Here is a 20,858-nt window from a genome sequence, read left to right as displayed (position 1 = left end):
GTATTATATACCCACAATGCAATAATGGCATTCAAGATGCACGTGCCTTCTTTTATAAACAAACCCCCTTTGTTTTTGGCCAAGAGTGTCTCCTAACATTGTCCTTTGCAACCCACGACTTCCAAACAATGATATTCAAGGTCTTAAGTTAGATTTATCTCCCCTTTTATTTGGATTAGTTGTATGATGCCTACATCAAGAGGGGTTTTTATTTGCATATGGAGAGTTTCCAAAGCATCATAAAAGCTTGTTCTTCAAAAAATAATGGCCCCATCAAAATTTGAACTCTCGACATCTAGTAGAAAAAGTGCTTCAATAACCTCTTGGTCCACTTGACATCTAGTACGACAATAACCTCTTGGTCCACTGAGGGAGGAAAAGATAAAAACATCGTGTTTGTGAAAGGAATTTTCACTTGGCCGGACTCTAGCCTTAGATTGCTTGTAAATATTCCAATCTATTTTTGTTTTTCCTAAAAAAAAACGGCTAGTCATGTCACTTTTTCAAGCAATAAAAAGAATATAAAGCACGAGGAAAGTGATGGTAACGGAAGCATGGGAATTATAAGTTTGTTACGAATAATAATTATGATTATTAGTGGAGTTGTACTGTGTACTATAAGAAGCACACCCCCCCCCCCCCCTCCTCTCTGTCGTTGGGCTTTCGAAGTGAGCAAGACGAGCGCTTCTGCCTCTCTCTCTCTCTCTCTCTCTCTCTCTCTTGTAGGCAAAAGCCTAGCCTAGCATCCAACCTCCCTCTTCACTCACACCAACTGTTGTGTCCCGTCTACTACTACTACTACTACTACTACTACTACTACGTATTACAGGGCTCAAGCTACAGTTCTCTGTTCGAGAACACTCACAGCATCGATCTATTGTCCTGCTGCCGCAGTGCTGCGTGTGAACCCGGCAACGAACTCTCCTACTCAGAGACTGTGTAACGGCTGAGCGGTCACGCGGGTCTTCTCACCAGCTCAGTTCATGTAGCCGAGCCTACAAGAGCGCCAAGGAGCTCTCGTCGTCGTGTCGAAATGAGATCGCTGTCGCATTTGGTGGGGATGCTGCTAATTATCATCCGATTCCCAGGAGGAGCACAGGGGCTGGACCCCTTTTTGAACATGGAATGGGAGGTGTCCTACATCACGGTAGCTCCGTTGGGCGTTAAGCAACAAGTAAGTAATCCTCTCCATACATAATACACATATGTTTTGTACTTGTCTTTCCTTCTTTGCAATTTGCCTAAGAGCTAAATAATTAACTACTGCTGCTTTCTAATGCCACTGTGCCGTACTTCTTAGGTTCTTTGACTTTTCCACACAACACTATTTATATATAATTATTTAAATGCTTTCATTTCAACTTTCATCGCAAGCACTCGTGTGCTGGAATGATTATTATTATTATTTTTGGTTGTGACACCTATATATGTATAGGTGATTGCAATCAACGGGCAGTTCCCAGGACCAATTATTAATTCGACCACGAACGACAACGTTATGGTTAACGTCCTCAACAGTCTAGATGAGGATCTTCTCATTACTTGGTGAGTAACCAGTCATAACAAACATTTTTCTTTACGACTATTGGGTTTCTTTATAAATGAAATTTACAGCTCAATCATTACTAAAATGATAAATGATGCTCGCAACTTTATTTGTATGATGAAAGTTAAAAAAAAAGAGAATCTGCCAGTCTGACCCATTGGTTTGCACTGAACACTGTTAAATATATAACCAACCGCTTCTCTTCTCTTTTTGGTTCTCGTTCTCTCTCTCTCTCTCTCTCTCTCTCTCTCGTAGCTTGCTGTAGTCGCTCTTATAGTGTAGGGGCTTTTGATCATGATTTTGCCAAAACGATTTGCATTGGGCATTTTGCAGGAATGGTATACAGCAAAGGAGAACAACATGGCAGGATGGTGTATCAGGGACAAACTGTGCCATCCCTCCTACCTGGAACTGGACATATAGCTTCCAAGTGAAAGATCAGATAGGAAGTTATTTTTATTTCCCCTCTCTAGGGCTTCAAAGAGCAGCTGGTGGGTATGGGGGTTTCACAATCACCAATCGAGCAGTCATTCCTGTTCCGTTCGGGCTTCCGGATGGTGATATCACAATGTTGATAGGTGACTGGTACAATGCAGATCACAAGGTGAGACAACACTACATATTATTGTGCCGTTTCTATAGAAAGTTAAGTGGATATATGGAATATATGGTGGCCTGCTTGATGTTGCAGGTGCTTCGAGCTACTTTGGACAAGGGCCAACTCTTAGGCATTCCTAACGGTGTGCTCATCAATGGCAAGGGTCCCTATCCGTACGATAGCTCAGTTCCAAGAGGAATCTTATGGCAAACGTTCAATGTAGATCCGGGTAAGCAGGATTGGCTCTGTTCCCTGAGAGCGAGAGAGAGAGAGAGAGAGAGAGAGAGAGAGCCCTACCCATCCGTGAGCTTCACTTCTTGCTGCCAAAAGCAAAGATTTTGCGTCACATATATCACCTACAATTTTAATCACTGCATCAAAATCACGAATATCAATCTCTTAGGGTGTGGTGCAATGAAGTTAATGACGCCTAGCCTATCTCCCTCCCCCAAAGACCTTACAAAAGGTGAAATTTCACAAAAGGTGAATGCTGATTTGATTTGTTGAGGGCAAAGCGGACATTTCTCAGGAGAATTTTTTTCCTTCACGATTAAGGACATGAACCTTTCAAATAGCTACACCTCGTTGATGTGGCTACGGGGAGGAGCAGGATGTGCTAATAACAGAGTACCCATCATGGGTATGATGGGTAGCATAGTTTGAGACGGATTTAATGGACTTAATTGTATATTTTTGTCTTCTTAGGATTATTAAAAATGATTGTTAATCACTTTGTTAGGTAAATTTATTGTTTATAATAAGGAGAGAGGAGCCCTTCATAGGCAGGTCCATTTTTCTAAGAATTTTGGAAATGGCTTTAAAAATTGAGGTGAAAATGAGGTGCTTGCAAAAATGCATGAGCTCAACTCTTGAACGAAAAGCCAATCATGTAGGTACGTAGAAGGGATCCATCGTCCCATGCTTTAGAAATTAGAAAGGGTCTAATATAAATGGTCCCACCAACTTCTTCAGTTTTTTTTTGGAAAAAAGGTCACATATATTATATTATATAATGAGAGCTACAAAGCAAAAAGGATAATCTTCCATTACATCATGCCTTTTTGTACGAAGAAGCATAACTTCCAACCAAAAACCCTATTCAATATACTCTTTGAGGGCGAGCAAGGTGACAAATGGAGTCTAATATCAGACTCCATACTATCAAGCAGCATGCACAAACATGAGCATAAGTTTATGAGAGGACGAGCCACCCAAGGGCGTCCTCTGCCGGTGATTGCAAAGAGCAGAGGGGCAAGGAGGAAACCCTTCTAGATAGATCTTTTCAGATCGAAGACTTCCGTAAGATGACCATTAAGCGACACTGTGAGGGCAAAAGGACGAAAGGACCAGATGTGCGAGAGATCAGAGCAAATCAACACAGCATGAAATGGATGAATGAGTGTATGTATAATGGGGAAGTAATCTAGTACAATAGGCGCTGTTGATGTGAGGTGACTTTGAGTAGTAGACTGACGAAGAAGCAAAGACGAAGTCGGTGTGAGGCTTGGTCGATGACGAAGGCGTGCGTCGAGGACAACGGTGGCACTCATAATGAAGTAGAGCTAGAAGGCTGCAACCGCAAGACTGCAGTAGATGGACAACGGTGGCACTCTGAATGAAGTAGAGCTAGAAGGCTGCAAACGCAAGACTGCAGTAGATGCAGGTGTGCTGCGGAATACTGAGGGAGCTGAAACGCTGCAGTGGTAGAGCCGATGATGATGAAGCAAGAAGCGGAAACGTCGCCCCTGAATGATAATGCAGGTTGCCTTGCACCGATGAAGGTTTAGTCAGCTGCTGCTGCTGCAAGGTAGAGCCGTCGAGCTGATGGAGTGTTGGTTGAGCCAATTGACGGTGTGTTGATGCGTTGATATTCAACCGGCAAATGCAGAGGTGTGTTGCATGGATTGTAGAGTGACGACTGGTTGATGTGGCGTTGGTTGACGTTGATCAATATGCAATGATGGAGTTGTGTTGGAGCAGAGCGCCGGCTGCTGCTGAATGCTGCTGTTAGCAGGTTGATGATCACGATGGTTGACACCGAATGATGTGCTGCGTTGATGCGTTGGACGCGTCGAGTTGGTGTATGTAGATGATTACGTTGGGTTTGTGCAGATGTTGATGGGCATGTTTATATAGTGCATGGATCAGCACAACCCGACAAAAAAAGGCTTTTTAGGTAATATTTTGGGCGCCCTTTTGGGCTGGTTTTCACACACCCCCTCTTAGGCCAAAAAGGGACCATGAAAGAAGATGAGAACGATGGTAATTGGGTGAAGAGGAACATGATGATATATTTAGGTAAAGTTGATTGTTGCGGGTGTAGATCATGTGCTCTTTGTCTTTTGCAGAGTCGTTTGAGTTTGGGCTGTACTAGATCAATGCCACACAGTGCAAAGGGTTTTCCCATGCATGAATGCCTTTTGGGGTTTTCATTCATGCATGCATCCCAAACACAAAAAATAGAATGTGATGCAAAGGGTATGCAAGATGGTAAATGCTATGTAGCAGGTTTTCACATAAGCAGTTTCCTCAAGGGGTTTTCACTTACTCATGCGCCCTTTACAACAATGATAATTAATCCAAATAGTGAGGATGGTCCCCCTCTCAAGATGTTGAGGGTGACGGTGGAGGACTGATGTCGATCCGCTCGCGAAGACGCTCGAGGATGGGCCGATTGACAGACTTTGTAAGAATAACGACATGGTTGTCTGCCAGTAGGAATGTACTGGAGCCTAATGGTACCAAGCTCAACTTGTTCCCTGGTAAAATGAAAATGAGCGCCGGTATGCTTGGTACGGTTAGAAAAAATAGGATTGCCGACAAGGGAAATCGCACCGTGACAGTCGACGAAGGTCCATGGGAACGCGCATCTCCTCAAGAAGCTGACAGAGATATAAAGCCTCAGTGGTGGCGTCATAGAGGGCCGGGTACTCGGCCATAGCTGAAGAGCCTGCAATGGTATCTTGCTTCTTGCTAGACCAAGAGAAAGGGCTTTATCCAAGTGAGTACAAATAACCACCATGAGAACGCTAGAAATTGATATCATCAGCCCAATCGGTGTCTGTGCAACCACACAGGGTGAACCCATGATTGAAGTAAAGTCTGAACATATAGGTACCCGCCAGATAGCAAACAACCCTCATTGCTGAACTCCAATGTAGCTCCTTTGGAGCATTGAAATACTGACTTAAGATGGATGTGCAATCAGAAATGTCATGTCTAGAGTTAGTGAGCCATAGAAGTTTCCCAAGCACTTGTCGGTAGGCTCGCTCTTCATGTGGCGGTGAGTCCTCTTCCTGTGTAAGTTTGTTGGTTGAATCTAGTGGAGATAGGATATAAGGCTGGGCACTTAGGCGTAGGTGGAATGCTTGGCTGAGGCACAAATCCTTGAGTAAGCACATAAGCTGGTACTGGTGTAGTGCCTGTGATGGGTTGGTAAACTACTTGATCCCTGGAATGCTAGGTGGCGACGCAGTGCCTAGTGCCGAGGCCCGAGAGATCCCTGTGTTGGGTAAAACCCATATGCAGGTCCCTGTGGAGGTGTGGTTGGTAATGGCTACATGCCAACACTAGCATGAAGGAATATGAGTTGGGTGGGAGGATTTTGTGCTTGTGGTTAAGCAGTATTCCAAAACACATTAGGAGCAAGAATAGAAGGTAAACCAGAAGAGAAAATAGTGTTGCTTCCTTGTACACTAGTAGTCTGCTCCTAGACCCTCCTCTATTCGGGTTGGCATAGTCTGCTCCTAGACCCTCCTCTATTCGGGTTCACATTACTCCAGGGATCAAGGGTAGAAGTTGGTACTGTATGCTGAACTTGTGCTGCAGAAGTGGACAGTCAGGTAGTGTCAGGCCCATAAGCACTCAAAGGTACACATACGAACGTGACTCAGTCTTTGGCTAAGTTGATGATGATGGATCTCCGAACGACCATGGTGGTACCTGTTCTCCCTGAGAGAAAAGACCAAATTGAAGTCCAGGATGTCGGCTAGACTCCACAATAGGGCTCTCTAGATGAGGTTGGATATTGGGTCCAGTACTGGCACACTGGCTGTAGGCATGTATCCCCTCTGGAAGCAAAGTCTGATAAGCTCAGAGAGGAAGGACGAGATGCCAAAGGTGTAGAGGGTGAGTAGGTGTAGATAGGCTGGTCGTCATCTGAGTAAGGAGAATCAACATCTGGTGACAAAGGCTGGTCCTCCGGAATCATGGGTAGGCGATCCATGCTATGTGCTCTCGAGGTCTTCGTTCCCTTTGCTCACAACAGCTCTGATACCGTGCGAGGGCAAAAGGACCAGCTGTGCGAGAGATAAGAGCAAATCAACACAGCATGAAATGGATGAATGAGTGTATGTATAATGGTGAAGTAATTCAATACAAGAGGCCCTCTGATGTGAGGTGACTCTGAGTAGTAGACTGGCAAAGAAGCAAAGACGAAGTCGATGTAAGGCTCGGTCGATGACGAAGGCTTGCGTCGAGGACAACGGTAGCACTCCGAGTGAAGTAGGGTAGAAGGCTGTTGCAACCGCAAGACTGCAATAGATGCAGGTGTTGTCAAATTGTTAGAAATCATGGTGGATTAAACACTAAACAAAACTCCATAATGTGAGTGTGGAAAACAGTGCAATAGACTCAAGTTCAGTTAGGTTACAAGATGGAAACTTGTACTCATAAAAAGACTTGAGATGTTGTGCTTGTATTTCATTCCTTTGAAGTGACCCTTTATATAGGTCCAAGTACCATATGGGCTTTGCCTTTGCATGTGGGATAACTCCTAGCCTTTACCACATTCATCCACATCCCTTTGACCTTGTCTATGATATGACATAGATCACTTTTTCTAACACCCTTCCTTGATCATGGCATATCATAATGCCCTTCCTTGCTTCTAACATTACATGAAAGGAAAAGCTTAACTCATAAGGAGTATAGCTCTACAGTACATAAAAGAAATTAGCATCGCTCATAGGGAGCATAGCTTCTACATTGCGAAAAGAAAATGACATGAAAAACATTCCTACATGAAAACATTCCTCTCCCATACCCCATCATCATCATAGCATCATCATCATCATATCCATGAACATTGTGCCTCATGTGCACCATCATGTGTCTCTCCAATACTCCATATCCATGAACATTGTGCCTCATGTGCACCATCATGTGTTGAGCATGGAGACCCAACTCCCATCAATCCCCCCTTGTGGGCTACATGGCCAACGTAGGAGAACTGTGAGCATACATCATATCACATGACCTACATCATCGGTGGTCAGAGGTGAACATACATCTTGAGTAAAGGAGTGCATCATCATGGCTTTAGAAAGCCCATTCATCATCAGGTACCTCTTCATCATCATAAGAGGTGTCCATACATAAACATTTGGGTAAGAGAGGGCATAATTCATTCGTCATTATGACATGTGAGCCATGACATAATAATCAACATAGACAGCATCTTGTTCATCTTCATTGACATCTTCGTCTTTGTCTTCATCCATTTTTGCGTCTTCATCTGCATCTTTATTTTTGCATAGCATCTTCTTCGTCCTGACATTGCACATAGATTGGTCGTGCGTGCATTCCCATCCTTGAGGCAAGAAACCCAAAACACAATCTTTGATGATGCCTGAGTTGATGTTGGTGATAATCCAAATGTTGATGAAGCCCGTGTTGATGTCCATGCTAAAGAAACCCAAAGTGAAAATATCCACCACAATGGACACATCAAATAACTTTTATCATCCCCCATGTGAACAGACTCTTATGGAGGTCGATTTTACATCATGGCCTTTAACACCTTAATATCAAAGGATTTTGCAATATTTTAACCAAATCAGAAAAATAGTGCACCGTTTGCACGTCGCCCTTGTCTGCCAGTTCTCGGCGCACCGAACGGATCTCCACCTTCGTCGCGCCGAGCTGCTTTTCTACTCGTCTCGTCACCGAGCCATCTCGCCAAGCTTCACGATCGCCCACAGTTGCCTGCTCAATTCCTACTGCTGTAGGTTGCTACTACTGACATCTTAATCGAGCTGTTTTGCTGGAGCGCGCTACAAACCATCGTTCACTGCCGCACCGACTATTGTGGTTGATCTACGCTGCTTCTGCTCATAGTCGACTGATACGCCTTAAGAGTCGCAAGCTACTGTGTGTGCTGCGTAGAAGAACTCGCACTACTACTTGCAAAATTACACCCTTTTTTAAGCTGAAGAAGAATGCTTATGGTGGCTGGTCCACTGAGCTCAAAATGTTGCCAAGCTTGATACTGTTGCTAATGATCACAACATTTATCACACTGCCTCTCTACTCTCCTCTTTGTCTCTATGTGTTGGCGATGGAACGCTTGTAGCCTGCTGTCGTGTAAGCTATTACTTGTGGCAGTGGTTTATGCTGAGAGCTACTATGCTTGTTGTTTGCAATGGTTGTGAACAAAACTGTAGGCGACTGCTGCTGCTCTCCAGTAGATGCCCTAAGTAAGAAAAGATTGAAGAGAGCTATGTGTTGAGATGAATGCTTTGCTTTGCTAAATTCTATGATAGCTACACTAATGCTTCTCAGTTCCTTTGGCAATGGCCCAAACTTCACCTCTCTATGCTATGGCCACCCTTCTATTTCTCTCTCTCCATTTTGACAAGACTACTGATCAGAATCCTTCTTCTCTCTTTGTTTTGCTTTTGGAAGTCCTATTACCCTTGGGATGTTGGAGCATTGAGCTAGTGAATGAGAGAAAATAATCTAAGCCGCCCTTGAAAAAATCTCACAAACCCACCATTACCTAATGCCTAACTTGGCTATCTCACTAATACAAGAGGGAAAAAAATGGAAACCCTAAAAGGAGACTAATGCAATCTTGTTCTCAAGCAAACTAAAGAAGTTAAGAGATGCCCTAATCACTTGGTAAGTCTAACACTAATCACACCTCCTAATGACTAAGAACCTCCTAATCCTAGATCCACCACTAATCTAAACGCTAAACCTAAGCTCTGATACCATGTTAGAAATCATGGTGGATTAAACACTAAACAAAACTCCATAATGTGAGTGTGGAAAACAGTGCAATAGACTCAAGTTCAGTTAGGTTACAAGATGGAAACTTGTACTCATAAAAAGACTTGAGATGTTGTGCTTGTATTTCATTCCATTGAAGTGACCCTTTATATAGGTCCAAGTACCATATGGGCTTTGCCTTTGCATGTGGGATAACTCCTAGCCTTTACCACATTCATCCACATCCCTTTGACCTTGTCTATGATATGACATAGATCACTTTTTCTAACAAAATCCCCACCGGATCTCCTCGTTGAACGCTCCTGGTACTAGACTCGAAACCTGCAAACAAACAAACAACATGGGGGTGCAGGCCTGACTCACCTCCCAACCATGACAGCCGTGGGCAAGCCCACAGTCTTGGCTGTCCCCACCGAGCCATGAGTTGAGCTAACTAGGTTGACGTACCGACCAATCTCCACCTCGCGACGTCCCATACCGCCACAAAGCTACCCTCGCGGGCCTCGAGATTGCCGCCGGCCTCGGCTGCGTAAAGCAGGTGCACGTCTGCACTAGATCCAGGTTCCAGACCATAGAGCTCTCACAAATCACGCGAGACTCTATATGACTAATGACTAACCTTGGCCACCCTTTTATAGGCTCTTGGCCGGTCATCGGGCGTCCACACTTGGGCGCCCGCCCCTCCATACTTGGGTGCTCGCCCGTTAGTCTATCCCTAACTTAGCTCGCCAATCAGCCTACCTAGCTCCAAGCTTCCCCAAACCTCGAAGCTAGTCTTGCGTGCGTATAGCACACGGTAGATACACATTGTGCACATGACATACTTCCCTTCCTCTAAGAGCTCACTAAAAAGCCAGGGTAATCTCTCTGAAGAGTAGTCAATGTCTCCCATGTAGCATCCTCCTCAACACGATCCTTCCACTTGATCTTGTATTCCGTGATAAGCACATTACGCAATCTTCTTTCACGAAATCCAAGAATCTTTTCAGATTCGTGCGGAACAAATGTCATGTCCTCGACATCTATAATTTCTTGAGGAGTAACTAACTGGTCTGTTCTACCCAGTACTTTCTTAAGTCTACTGACATGAAATACAGGATGAACTTTCACATGAGAAGGCAAATCCAATTCATATGCAATTGAACCAATCCTTCGTGTAATACGAAATGGTCCACAGTATCTAGGGGATAATTTCGGAGATCAACCTGTCCGTAAAGTCTCGGAATCTTTCGGAACTCGCAAATACACCATCGTTCCTTCAGAGAACTCTCTGGGTGAACGATGTCTATTAGAATACAATCTATCTCGGTCTTGAGTACTTCTAATAGATTCCTTCGCAACTTGTAACATTTCCTGCATATCTTACAAAAAATTACGTGCTGCATCATGCTGAAGTCCTGAGAATCCTACTGTAACACAGGTGATCGAGGTTGAAAACCATACATAAGCATGAAAGGACTAAAACCTGTACTCGTATGCTTAGTACTGTTATATGCAAATTCTAACATAGGAAGATAATCCTCCCATGAACTCTGTCTTTTGGATACATATGCTCGAAGCATATCTTCCAAAATCTGATTCACTCTTTCAGTCTGGCCATCAGATTGAGGATGATCTGAGGAACTCAAATTCAAAGTTGTTTCCAACTTCTCAAAAACAAGTTTCCAAAAATCACTCGTAAACTTAGAGTCCCTATCACTGACTATGTCTTGCGGTAAACCGTACAGTCTAAACAATTGCTCGATAAACTGCCGTGCTAATTGCGTAGCTGTAATACTGTCGCTTGCTTTCTTGTCGGCGCCTGAGTTCGCACAGGTGGCCTGCACTGGCCTGCGCCAGCCTACGCCTGGGCTTGGCCGCCTGCGTAGGCTTGGCTGCCTGGCTGCATAGGCCTAGGCACCCACCAGCCTGGCCGCCTACACGCCTTTGCCTACAAGTTCCGGTAGCCCACGACCAGCACGAACATGCGGCCCCGCATAGTCAATCGATCACTTCTCTTGCTCTCTCTCTCTCTTTCTCGTACAAAAGCGAACATGCTTTTTTTTCTGTTTTCTCTCACCAGAAACTGTTTACACAGTTCAAAAACATCTTTCCTCTTCTTTGCAAAGCAAACAACCCTTTCTAGACCACAATCGCCATCATCACGGGTTCCTATGATGAAAAAGCAACAAACTGAATCTGAAAAACAACAGTATGCACAGACAAAACAGCAAGCTTTTTGAACACATACCTTTCTTCAACCTTATCTTCTCTACCTACCGACTTGCTCGTTCACGAGGCAGGCTTCGATACCACTGTCAAATCCCCACCAGATCTCCTCGTTGAACGCTCCTGGTACGAGACTTGAAACCTGCAAACAAACAAACAACATGGGGGTGCAGGCCTGACTCACCTCCCAACCATGACAGTCGTGGGCAAGCCCACAGTCTTGGCCGTCCCCATCGAGCCACAAGCTGAACTAACTAGGTTGACGTACCGACCAATCTCCACCTCGCGACGTCCCATACCGCCACGAAGCTACCCTCGTGGGCCTTGAGATTGCTGCCGGCCTCGGCTGCGTAAAGCAGGTGCACGTCTGCACTAGATCCAGGTTCCAGACCATAGAGCTCTCACAAATCACGCGAGACTCTATATGACTATGACTAACCTTGGCCACCCTTTTATAGGCTCTTGGCCGATCATCGGGCGTCCACACTTGGGTGCCCGCCCGTCCATACTTGGGTGCCCGCCCGTTAGTCTATCCCTAACTCAACTCGCCAATCAGCCTGCCTAGCTCCAAGCTTCCCCAAACCTCGAAGCTAGTCTTGCGTGCGTATAGCACACGGTAGATACACACTGTGCACATGACAGGTGTGCTCCTGAATACTGAGGGAGCAGAAACGCTAGTGGTAGAGCCAATGATGATGATGAAGCAAGAGGCGGGAACGCCGCTCTTGAATGATAATGCAGGTTGCCTTGCGTTGATGAAGGTTCAGCTGGCTGCTGCAGAGGTAGAGCCGTTGACCCGATGGAGTGTTGGTTGAGCTGATCGATGGTGTTTTGATGTGTTGATATTCAGCCGGAAAATGCAAAGGTATGTTGCACAGATAGTAGAGCGACGTCTGGTTGCTGTGGCGTTGGTTGACGTTGATCCATATGCAATGATGAAGTTGTGTTGGAGTAGAGCGTTGGCTACTGAACGCTGCTGTTCGCAGGTTGATGATCACGATGGTTGACGTTGAATGATGTGCTGCTGATGTGTTGGATGCGTCGAGTTAGTGTATGTAGATGATTACGTTGGGTTTGTGCATATGTTGATGGGCACGTTTATATAGTGCATGGATTTTCTGTCGGCCAGCACAAACCGACCATAAAAAATGGCTTTTTGTCCTTTTTGGCCTAATTCTCCTAAGGTTGAGATTGATGCCTGGGCTAACAAGATGCAAGGGCACATGCCTTTAGCTTCTTCAACATAAAACCCTCTATTACTCGTCGATTTCATGACAATGATGAGAAAACTGCATAAGAATTGTGGGATACTATCCAGAGGAGATATCACCGGCGTGAGAACTTTGCTCAGAAGGTAGCCTTGCAGAATCAGCTCTCCAACTTGAAGATCGCCGATATTGCTAACATCATGGATTCTGTTATGGAGTTCATAACCATTCAAAACTAGTTGGTCTCTTTGGGGGAGCAAAGCTACCGACGAGGACTTTGTCAATCGGCTCCTTGCCAAATTCCCTGAGACTTTCTTTGCTTTTTGTGATACTATATTACTTCTTCCTTCTACACCTGATCTATAGACCATTGTTGGTATGCTTTAGCATAGGGCTATGAGAAAGAAGACCAGCCAAGGTACTTCCGAGACCCTTCTTCAGACTAAGGGCAGAGCAAATAGAAGTCCAAGGTTTCCATGAGCAACAAAGGTGACCACAAATCTGCCAACAATCCCTCTCACAAGGAGCTTACTTGTCATTATTGTGGTCTCAAAGGTCACATTTAGCTTGATTGTCGCAAGAAGAAAAAGAAGGTGGTTCTGCTAAGAAACCCCCAATCAAACCTCTTCATCTACCAACCAAACTCAAAAATCCTCTTCCACCAAGGAGACTATCTTCATCGGTATTGCGTAGCCTCCCTCTGACTCTCTGTTCCCTCCACCTCATGTCTTCGAATTGGGTGGTTGATAGCAGGTGTACTACTCACATGACTTGTGACAGGACCATTCTTCATGACATTCGTCTCAGCTCTTCGATAGTGCCCATTGGTGATGCTATCAACTTGGAGGCCTCTTGTGTTGGTAATGTGCGACTTAACTCTTCCCTGGGCCAGCCTTCTACCATTCAAAATGTGCTTCATGTTCATAAGCTCTCGAGCAATCTCCTCTCAGTTTTTCGGATTGCGGAGAAAGGATATGATGTTGTCACATGCACTATGCACTGTAGTGTATGGTGACAAGATGGCTCATCATTAGTACAGCACTATACAGTAGTAGAACCCTTTAGGATTTAATATTTGTCGTACGTTGCGACCCCATTGCCTCAGTCTAGGATATGTCAAGCACGAGCTACGTAGGTCATTCCTCAGCCTTAGAGAGTCAGTCAGTCAGTCAGTCAGTCAAAGTCCCTTAACCCACTTGGAGAGAATCATTCATTCATATAGAAGTCATAGAAGCCTTAGGGTTTGCATTAGATCATGACTGCATTATGCATATCATTCATCTCATATACATATAGACCATCTAGATCATTGTAGAATACTCAGAATATCATCGAGTATTTTTCCCATATGTTATAGCATTTATCTGGCATTTTTACCATACTATTAGCAACATTATCCATTTTATGCAAGACATGATGGTCGGTCAGCTTTCAGCCAGCCGACCAGCTCATGAGAGGCATATAAATAGCTCAGCCTTGCATAATCATTCATTCATATCATAATCATTGGAGTCCAGTATTCCTTCAGCACAAGGAGCATCTATGCATGAAGCATTCAGCCCTACATCAACAAAACGCAGCATCCACATCATTCAGCCAGTAGAAGTATATCAGTACCTTGCGTTTTCAGCATACGTACAGTTTTCAGCATTCACTCACATCATCATTTTGCTACAGCCCTACCGGTGAAGGTAAAACGCATTCGTTGGGCTTACAGTGGTATCAGAGCATGATTTCTCTTGAAGAAATCTTTTCTGGAGTAACAGAACCATGTCGAGAGTTGAGGGAGACCAAGGGCCTCAAGAAGGGAACAACTTTGAAGACAACCCAGGACATCCAGAAGAGATCCAAGGCCGCCAGTCTGTCTCTCATGAGACTGCAATCATGACATCAACCGAATATCAAGAATTTCAAAAGTTCAAAAGGTATCTTCAAGATGAAGAGTTCCTAGCTTGGAGAGCCAAGAAGGAACAAGACTACAGAAGAGCCTAGATGTTCGAAGATTTTATCAAAGATCAGACTACCTATGAGGTAAAGGGGTTTCCTTTAGAGAAGAACCTAGAGTCACCTGATCCATCACTTATGGAGGACGGAGAGAAGCTTCCCCTAGACCCGCTTTATCAGATATAGCTTCTTCGGATCAAGCAAAAGAGAAGAAGGCAAAGGAGCCTTCAACCGGCAAAGCAGACGTCAAGCCCGGAGAGAAAAGTGTAAAGTTTGATACTTTTTATGGAAAGCGGGACACTCAGAAAGCTCTATCCTTCATCAAACAGTTTGACACCGCCTTTGGAGGAGAGGACTTCTCTGAAAAGTCCAAACTACGCACGGTTCGTATGCACTTGAAAGATGCCGCCTTGAATTGGTGGCTAAAGGTGGTCCAGGAAGGGGCTAATTTCAAAACCATGTTTAACAAGAAGTTTGTTCTTGCTACCTTTGAGGCAGATGTACAGAAGGAATGGGATGAGGTAAAGCAAAAAGCGAGAGAAAGTGTGGCAACATATCTTAATAATTTTTCAGCCGTCTCATTGAAGTTTACGTCATATACTCCTATTCTACCATTGATGGAAATGCAAAAGTTTGTAAATGGATTGCAACCAAAGCTTTATCAAGCAGTCTATATGATGGGACCCAAAACCTTCGAAGAAGCCCAAGACAAAGCCTTACAAGCTGAAGCTCTATATATGCCTTGGATGGTGGGCACATCAAAGAGTGAGACTCGCGACTCGTTCCAAAAGAAGGAATTCAAAGGGGGATCTCAAGCAAGAAATGACCCACAGGAAAAGAAAAATAAAAATGAGGAAAAACTCCCATTGTACCAAAAGAAGCTATCTCGCAAGCAACTTGAGGATTATGTCAAAGAAGGTAAATGTTTCCAATGTGGAAAGAAAGGACATATGGCTGCAAAATGTCCTGATAAACCAAGCCAAGAAGCCAAATTGCCCCAAAGTAATGCTTTACCTAAAGAACTTCAACATCAAGATGATACTCCACCAGAGAAGAGGCAACTCTTCAAAGCTTGGGGCAAAGTGGCAAACCAACTTGTACTTATCCATTTCGATAGTGGTGCTACCCACCGCTATATCCATCCACAAGTGGTTGAAGCCATGAACCTCCCTTCGGATAGGTTCGGAACTTCTATTTACAGCAGGTGCCGCTTTTGAAGGAATGTCAGCCGAAGTGACTCCTGGGAAAGCTCCGCTTACAAATTGGGGATTATGTGGATCATGAGAACTTTGTCGTTGGTAAAATTGGACATTGTGATGTAATTTTGGGTATGCCTTGGCATAAGAAGATAGATCCGGCCATTGATTGGGTTGGAAATAAGATTAGGTTTCCTTTTAAAGGCAAAAATGTAACTTTTGATGTAGGAGTTGAGGGAAACTTCATTCCACTCATTAGTCATGTACAAGTTCCTAAAGCAATAAAGCAATCTATTTCCTCGTACTTGATATTTGTAAGAGATCCAAAGGAATCTGAGGGTGATGAATCACTTTCAACTCTTGATCATGAAAGGAAAGACTTCTTAAGTTTCGCAGATACTCTTCTAGGAGAGCTACCTCCAAAGAGACTGGAAGATCATAAGATTGATATCATGCTCGGAAGTTCACCTCCTAATAGACCTCCTTATCGAGTAAGTCAGACTCAACAAGAAGAGATTATAAAGCAAGTGACAGAGCTTTTGGAAAAGGGTTTGATTCGACCTAGCTCATCACCTTTTCGCTCCCCAGTTTTATTAGTTCAGAAAAAGGATGGTTCTTACCGTATGTGCATTGATTACAAGGCTCTTAATAAGATCACTGTAAAGAATAGGTTTCCTATTCCTAGGATTGATGATATTTTGGATAGATTGGATGGAGCCACTATTTTCAGCAGGTTTGACTTGAAGAGTAGATATCACCAAGTCTTACCAATGCTCCGGCTATACCTTCAACCGAATGATGGAAAGAATATTTCGAGCACATAGAAAGGTTGCAGCCACTTTCTTTGTTGACATTATTGTACATTCAAAGAATGAAGAAGAGCATCAAAAGCACTTGGATATGGTGTTCCAAGAATTGCAGAAGAACAAGTTGTATGTGAATGGCAAGAAGAGTGAGTTCTTTTTGTCAGAGATTCACTAATTGGGCCATATAGTATCCAAGGAAGGGGTCAGGATGGATCTAGAAAAGGATGGCTCAGCACGGTTTCGATGAAACCAAATAGAACAATCCATGAACAGGAGGATCAATATTTGTGCATTGCATACTGATGTATGTCTGGATTTCTTTGACTTTGTGTGCTGTTTTTGATGCTTGGACAATGCTTGCATGCGATAGTCCACTGGGTTCCAGATTACGTGGCCAATACTTGGAATACCCAGTAGACACGAATGATGCATATTTGTTTGTTAACCAGCTTGTGTCTAGTTTTTGCAGAAGGTGAGTATACATTTATTTTCTAATCCTTGTTACAGGTTATGAAGAATAGGTACCATCAAGAACAAGGACATCGGTCAAAGAAAGGCACAAAGATGTTGCCAGAGGAGCATACGGCACCACATATATCAGGGAAGACCAGATGCACAAGAGCACTAGATGGGCTAGTACCATCCATATATATCTTTGCCACAGTTGAGGACAACTGTGATATAAGAGGTAACTATTTGGTCCTCCGTGCTCTATTCTCATAATAAAACTCATGCTCGGACACATGGACAGGATGATGGACACATGGAAACAGGGTTCCTAAAGTTGGAATTGGAAAATTCACTTGTTTGGGTCAAAAAGCAAGAAAAAGCAAAAGTCAAACTTTGTTGACCAAAAACTTGAGGGCATCGTTGGAAAGAGCTCGTAACTGAATCAAAAAGCTATAAGCCGCTTTTTCAAAAAACAGCTCCAGGGTCAAAAAGCAAGGCCATGAAAATAAAATCAAGAACTTTAATTATTAATTAAAACAAAAGCAAAAACCAAGTGATAAAAACAAAAGCAAAGCATGGTAAAAGCAGGCATGCCCTCAAGTATTTAAAGAACCAAGCATCCTCTTGGTGGATCATAGAAAAACACTTGGAGGCTCTTAGAAGAAGGAGGTGGAAGAACTCCCTTGGGAAAAGTAAGAGTTTTATCTTCTACATCATCTTTCTACCTCCCCTCTACCAGCAGCCCCTTTAGTAGCACCAACTACCGTTGCTCCACCCCCTGTGAAGAAGTGCCGCCGCCCAGAGCCGCCTACGTCGCCACTGCCCAGAGCCGCCCGCCCGTCGTCGCCCAGAGCCGCCTGCTGCCGGCATCGCTGCCACCCCAGAGCCAGTTTTTCGCCGCCTGTCGTCGGCACCTCCACCGCTCCAAAGACGGGGTTTTTTACCTCCTGTTTTTGCTAGATTTTCTGCCCGTTTACTCCTCCACCACCAACTATTGGCTGTTGTTTGAACTCTTCCATCAGCACCTCCTTTCAGCTGCCTTCTTTGGGAGGGGGGTTGCTTCCGTTTGAAGAACTGCCACCTCCTCCTTTATTAGTGAAAAGATTGGATTGGGAAGAAAGAGCTTTTTGTGGATACTTGAGAACATCAGTTGGATTCTTTGGATTTTGGTACTAGCCCAGTGTAAGTTTCTTGTGGGTCATCTTCGAGGTGAGCTCGGTATCAGTTATCTTGTGCCTCGACATTGACATCGGTCCGATCTCGTCATCGACACCTTAGTTTGATATTGTATTCATTTGTTGTATTGGTCCTGGCTTGGAAAAGCTTGTGGATTGTGCCTGAAATAAATTCCTGAAGAGGGGGCGGGGCCTGTTCCCCGTTCAGCGTGGTGTACTGTGTGAATCCCCTATTCCCATCTTTCTCTCCCCCTTCTCTCTCTTTATCTTTATCTCTCATACACGTGGTTGCATCTGTTACTACATGCTCCGTTGGGCTTACAATATATGTTTTTTTTGTCATACCATTGGGCATGGTAAGAAGGATTGCCAAAAATGGCAAACGGAGCAAGCCTCCAAACCACCTTCTTCCACAATTGCCACAGCATCTCTTGCTTCTCCAACCCTGCCTACTACCACAAACGCAGTTCAGCTTTTACCTTCTATGCATCCTATGCCATCGGTGGTATTTGATGCTAAGCAGGAGGGTGAGAGCGATGGTGCCCAGAAAAGCCTCATCCGAACTTATGGCTCTGGCAAGGGCCGCCAGTTTGTAGTCCTATTTGACATGGGTAGTTCTGAGGACGCCATCTCTTCCCAGTTAGCTACCAAAATGAGCTGTACATTAGTGCCATATCATTTGGATGTGGACGGGTTCACACCTGGTCTCCACACCCACATATCTCAAAAGGCACAACAGTTTGCCTTTGTAGTTCAAAAGGCCTCATTCCAACGAGATTTCATTGTCTTGCCTCTTCTGGGGTGTGACATGATCTTAGGAATCCAGTGGTTTCGTCAGTAAGAGCCTATTCCCGATTGGGAGCAGGACACTTTTACTATATATAAAGGTTTTCCTGAGCCCATGCTTAGTTCCGTACGTCGTACGGATCTGGCCGTACGTACGAATCGTACTGTACGGTACCGTACGTATCCGTACGATCAGGTACGAATTTTGCCTGTTTCTGCCCGTTGGAAGTAGCCGTTTTCTACCCGTTTTCTGCCCGTTTTCCTTTCATCTCTCCTGAGTCCTTCTATAAAAGCCTCAAGGACCAAGCCTCTCCTCCATCTACTCCAAGCCTCTCTTCCACCACCCTCCATCTACTCCAAGCCTCAAGGACCAAGCCTCTACTCCAAGCCTCTCCTCCACCCTCCTCCACCCTCCTCCAAGCTCCTTCCATCCCACTTGAGCCTCTACTCCAAGTTCTCTTCCTCCAAGCTCTTCCCATACTTCATCTTCTCTACGCTCTCTCCTCTACTCCACGCTTTAGCCCTTCTCTTATCCATCATGCCTCGGGAGAAGCATGAGGCTTTTGATTTGCATTGCCTCAATGTGGAGAAGGACACCAAGAAGTCCAACTCCCATCATTGGACATGCCGATATTGCGGCAAGTCATACACCAGTGGAACAACAAGGCTTCTCCAGCACCTTTTAAAGATTGGGGGACAAGTTGCCCCATGCAAGGAGATTCCGTTTCCCGATGACGTTTCGTGGAAGATGAGCGGCGGCTCAAATTCAAGTAGAGGAGCATCATCAACACACGCACCGGCACCACCACCAGCACCACCATCGGCACATGATGAAGTGGCCACCGGCTCTTTCATTGGTGTATCCTCCACTGCCACTTCCACGGATGCACGGTCCGCCTCCGCACCGGGCAAAAGGCAAAGGGTGGTGGAGCGTGAAGGGGTGCAACCCTCTCTCCACCAAGTCACGGGTAGTGTGAGAGGTTCGGTTGCATTCCTTAAGGAGCGGCAACGCCTTGCGGAGATAGAGATTGCTCGCACCATTATTGAATGCAATCTTGCCTTCAATGTACTCCAAAAGGAGCAATGGAAGAAGATGGTGACGACGATTGTGAATGCGGGTCCATGTGAGGGGTGGACGGGGGTCTCTTACACGGCTATGTGCACGAGGAAGATTGATGAAGAGAAGGAGAGAATTGATCGAGCCCTTGACCCGATTCGAGCCGCATGGAGGAAGTATGGATGTTCTATTCTCACAGATGGATGGAGTGATCAAAGGAAGCGTGGCATTATCAACATCCTTGTGTCTTGCCCGCTTGGCACATACTTCTTGCGTGCGGTTGACACCGGGAGAAGGGGGAGAAAGACTACCGGGAGTTTCATCTACCGCCATATTAGGCAAGCGATCATAGAGGTAAGCATTATTTTACTTAAGTGTGGCTGATTTTGTCATTTGTGCAAAGCCCTCAACTCATATGATTTATCTACCATGTAGGTTGGGGCTCAAAACGTGGTGCAAGTCATCACCGACAATACATCAAATTGTCGACGCAGACGCATGGGCCGCTTGCTTGAGGAGGAATTCCCCACCATTGTGTGGACTCCATGTGCGAGTCATTGCATTGACTTACTCATGGAGGATGTGGCGAAGCTCGGGTGGGTGAAGAGGATTGTGCAACAAGCTACATCTATTGTCAACTTCTTCATGCTAAAGGTGAAGGTGCTTGCTATGTTTCGTGAGCATAGCAGGCTTGACTTGAAGAAGCCATCGGCCACCCGCTTTGCCTACATGTGGCTGGTTTTGGAGCGTCTATACGATGTGAGGCCCGCCCTTCGCCAGACAGTTGTTTCCACCATGTGGAACAAATGGGATGAGCACGTCACTGAAGAGGCCAAAGCCATGCAACGCTTTTGCCTAGAGGAGAGATTTTGG

General features: G+C 44.9%; 1 protein-coding gene across 3 annotated transcripts in view; it reads left to right on the top strand.

Annotated features, from left to right (window-relative positions):
- Positions 1-656: 656 nt before the first annotated feature.
- LOC147623072 (monocopper oxidase-like protein SKU5) overlaps positions 657-20,858 on the top strand; it is a 70,108-nt gene continuing 49,906 nt past the window's right edge. For 2 of the 3 annotated variants that reach the window (XM_086821124.1, XM_086821121.1), the window contains exons 1-4: positions 657-1,174; positions 1,436-1,545; positions 1,880-2,150; positions 2,238-2,373. In XM_086821124.1, coding sequence (XP_086677250.1) covers positions 1,034-1,174; positions 1,436-1,545; positions 1,880-2,150; positions 2,238-2,373 — 658 coding nt within the window. In that variant the 5' untranslated portion in view covers positions 657-1,033. The remainder of the gene's footprint in view (positions 1,175-1,435; positions 1,546-1,879; positions 2,151-2,237; positions 2,374-20,858) is intronic. The other variant, XM_086821123.1, reaches the window with a different exon arrangement.

The sequence above is a fragment of the Cibotium barometz genome, chromosome 27 (assembly GCF_041138505.1).
Source record: "Cibotium barometz isolate CiBa-2024 chromosome 27, ASM4113850v1, whole genome shotgun sequence".
Classification (NCBI taxonomy): Eukaryota; Viridiplantae; Streptophyta; class Polypodiopsida; order Cyatheales; family Cibotiaceae; genus Cibotium; species Cibotium barometz.
This window is presented reverse-complemented; position numbering and strand designations above follow the sequence as displayed.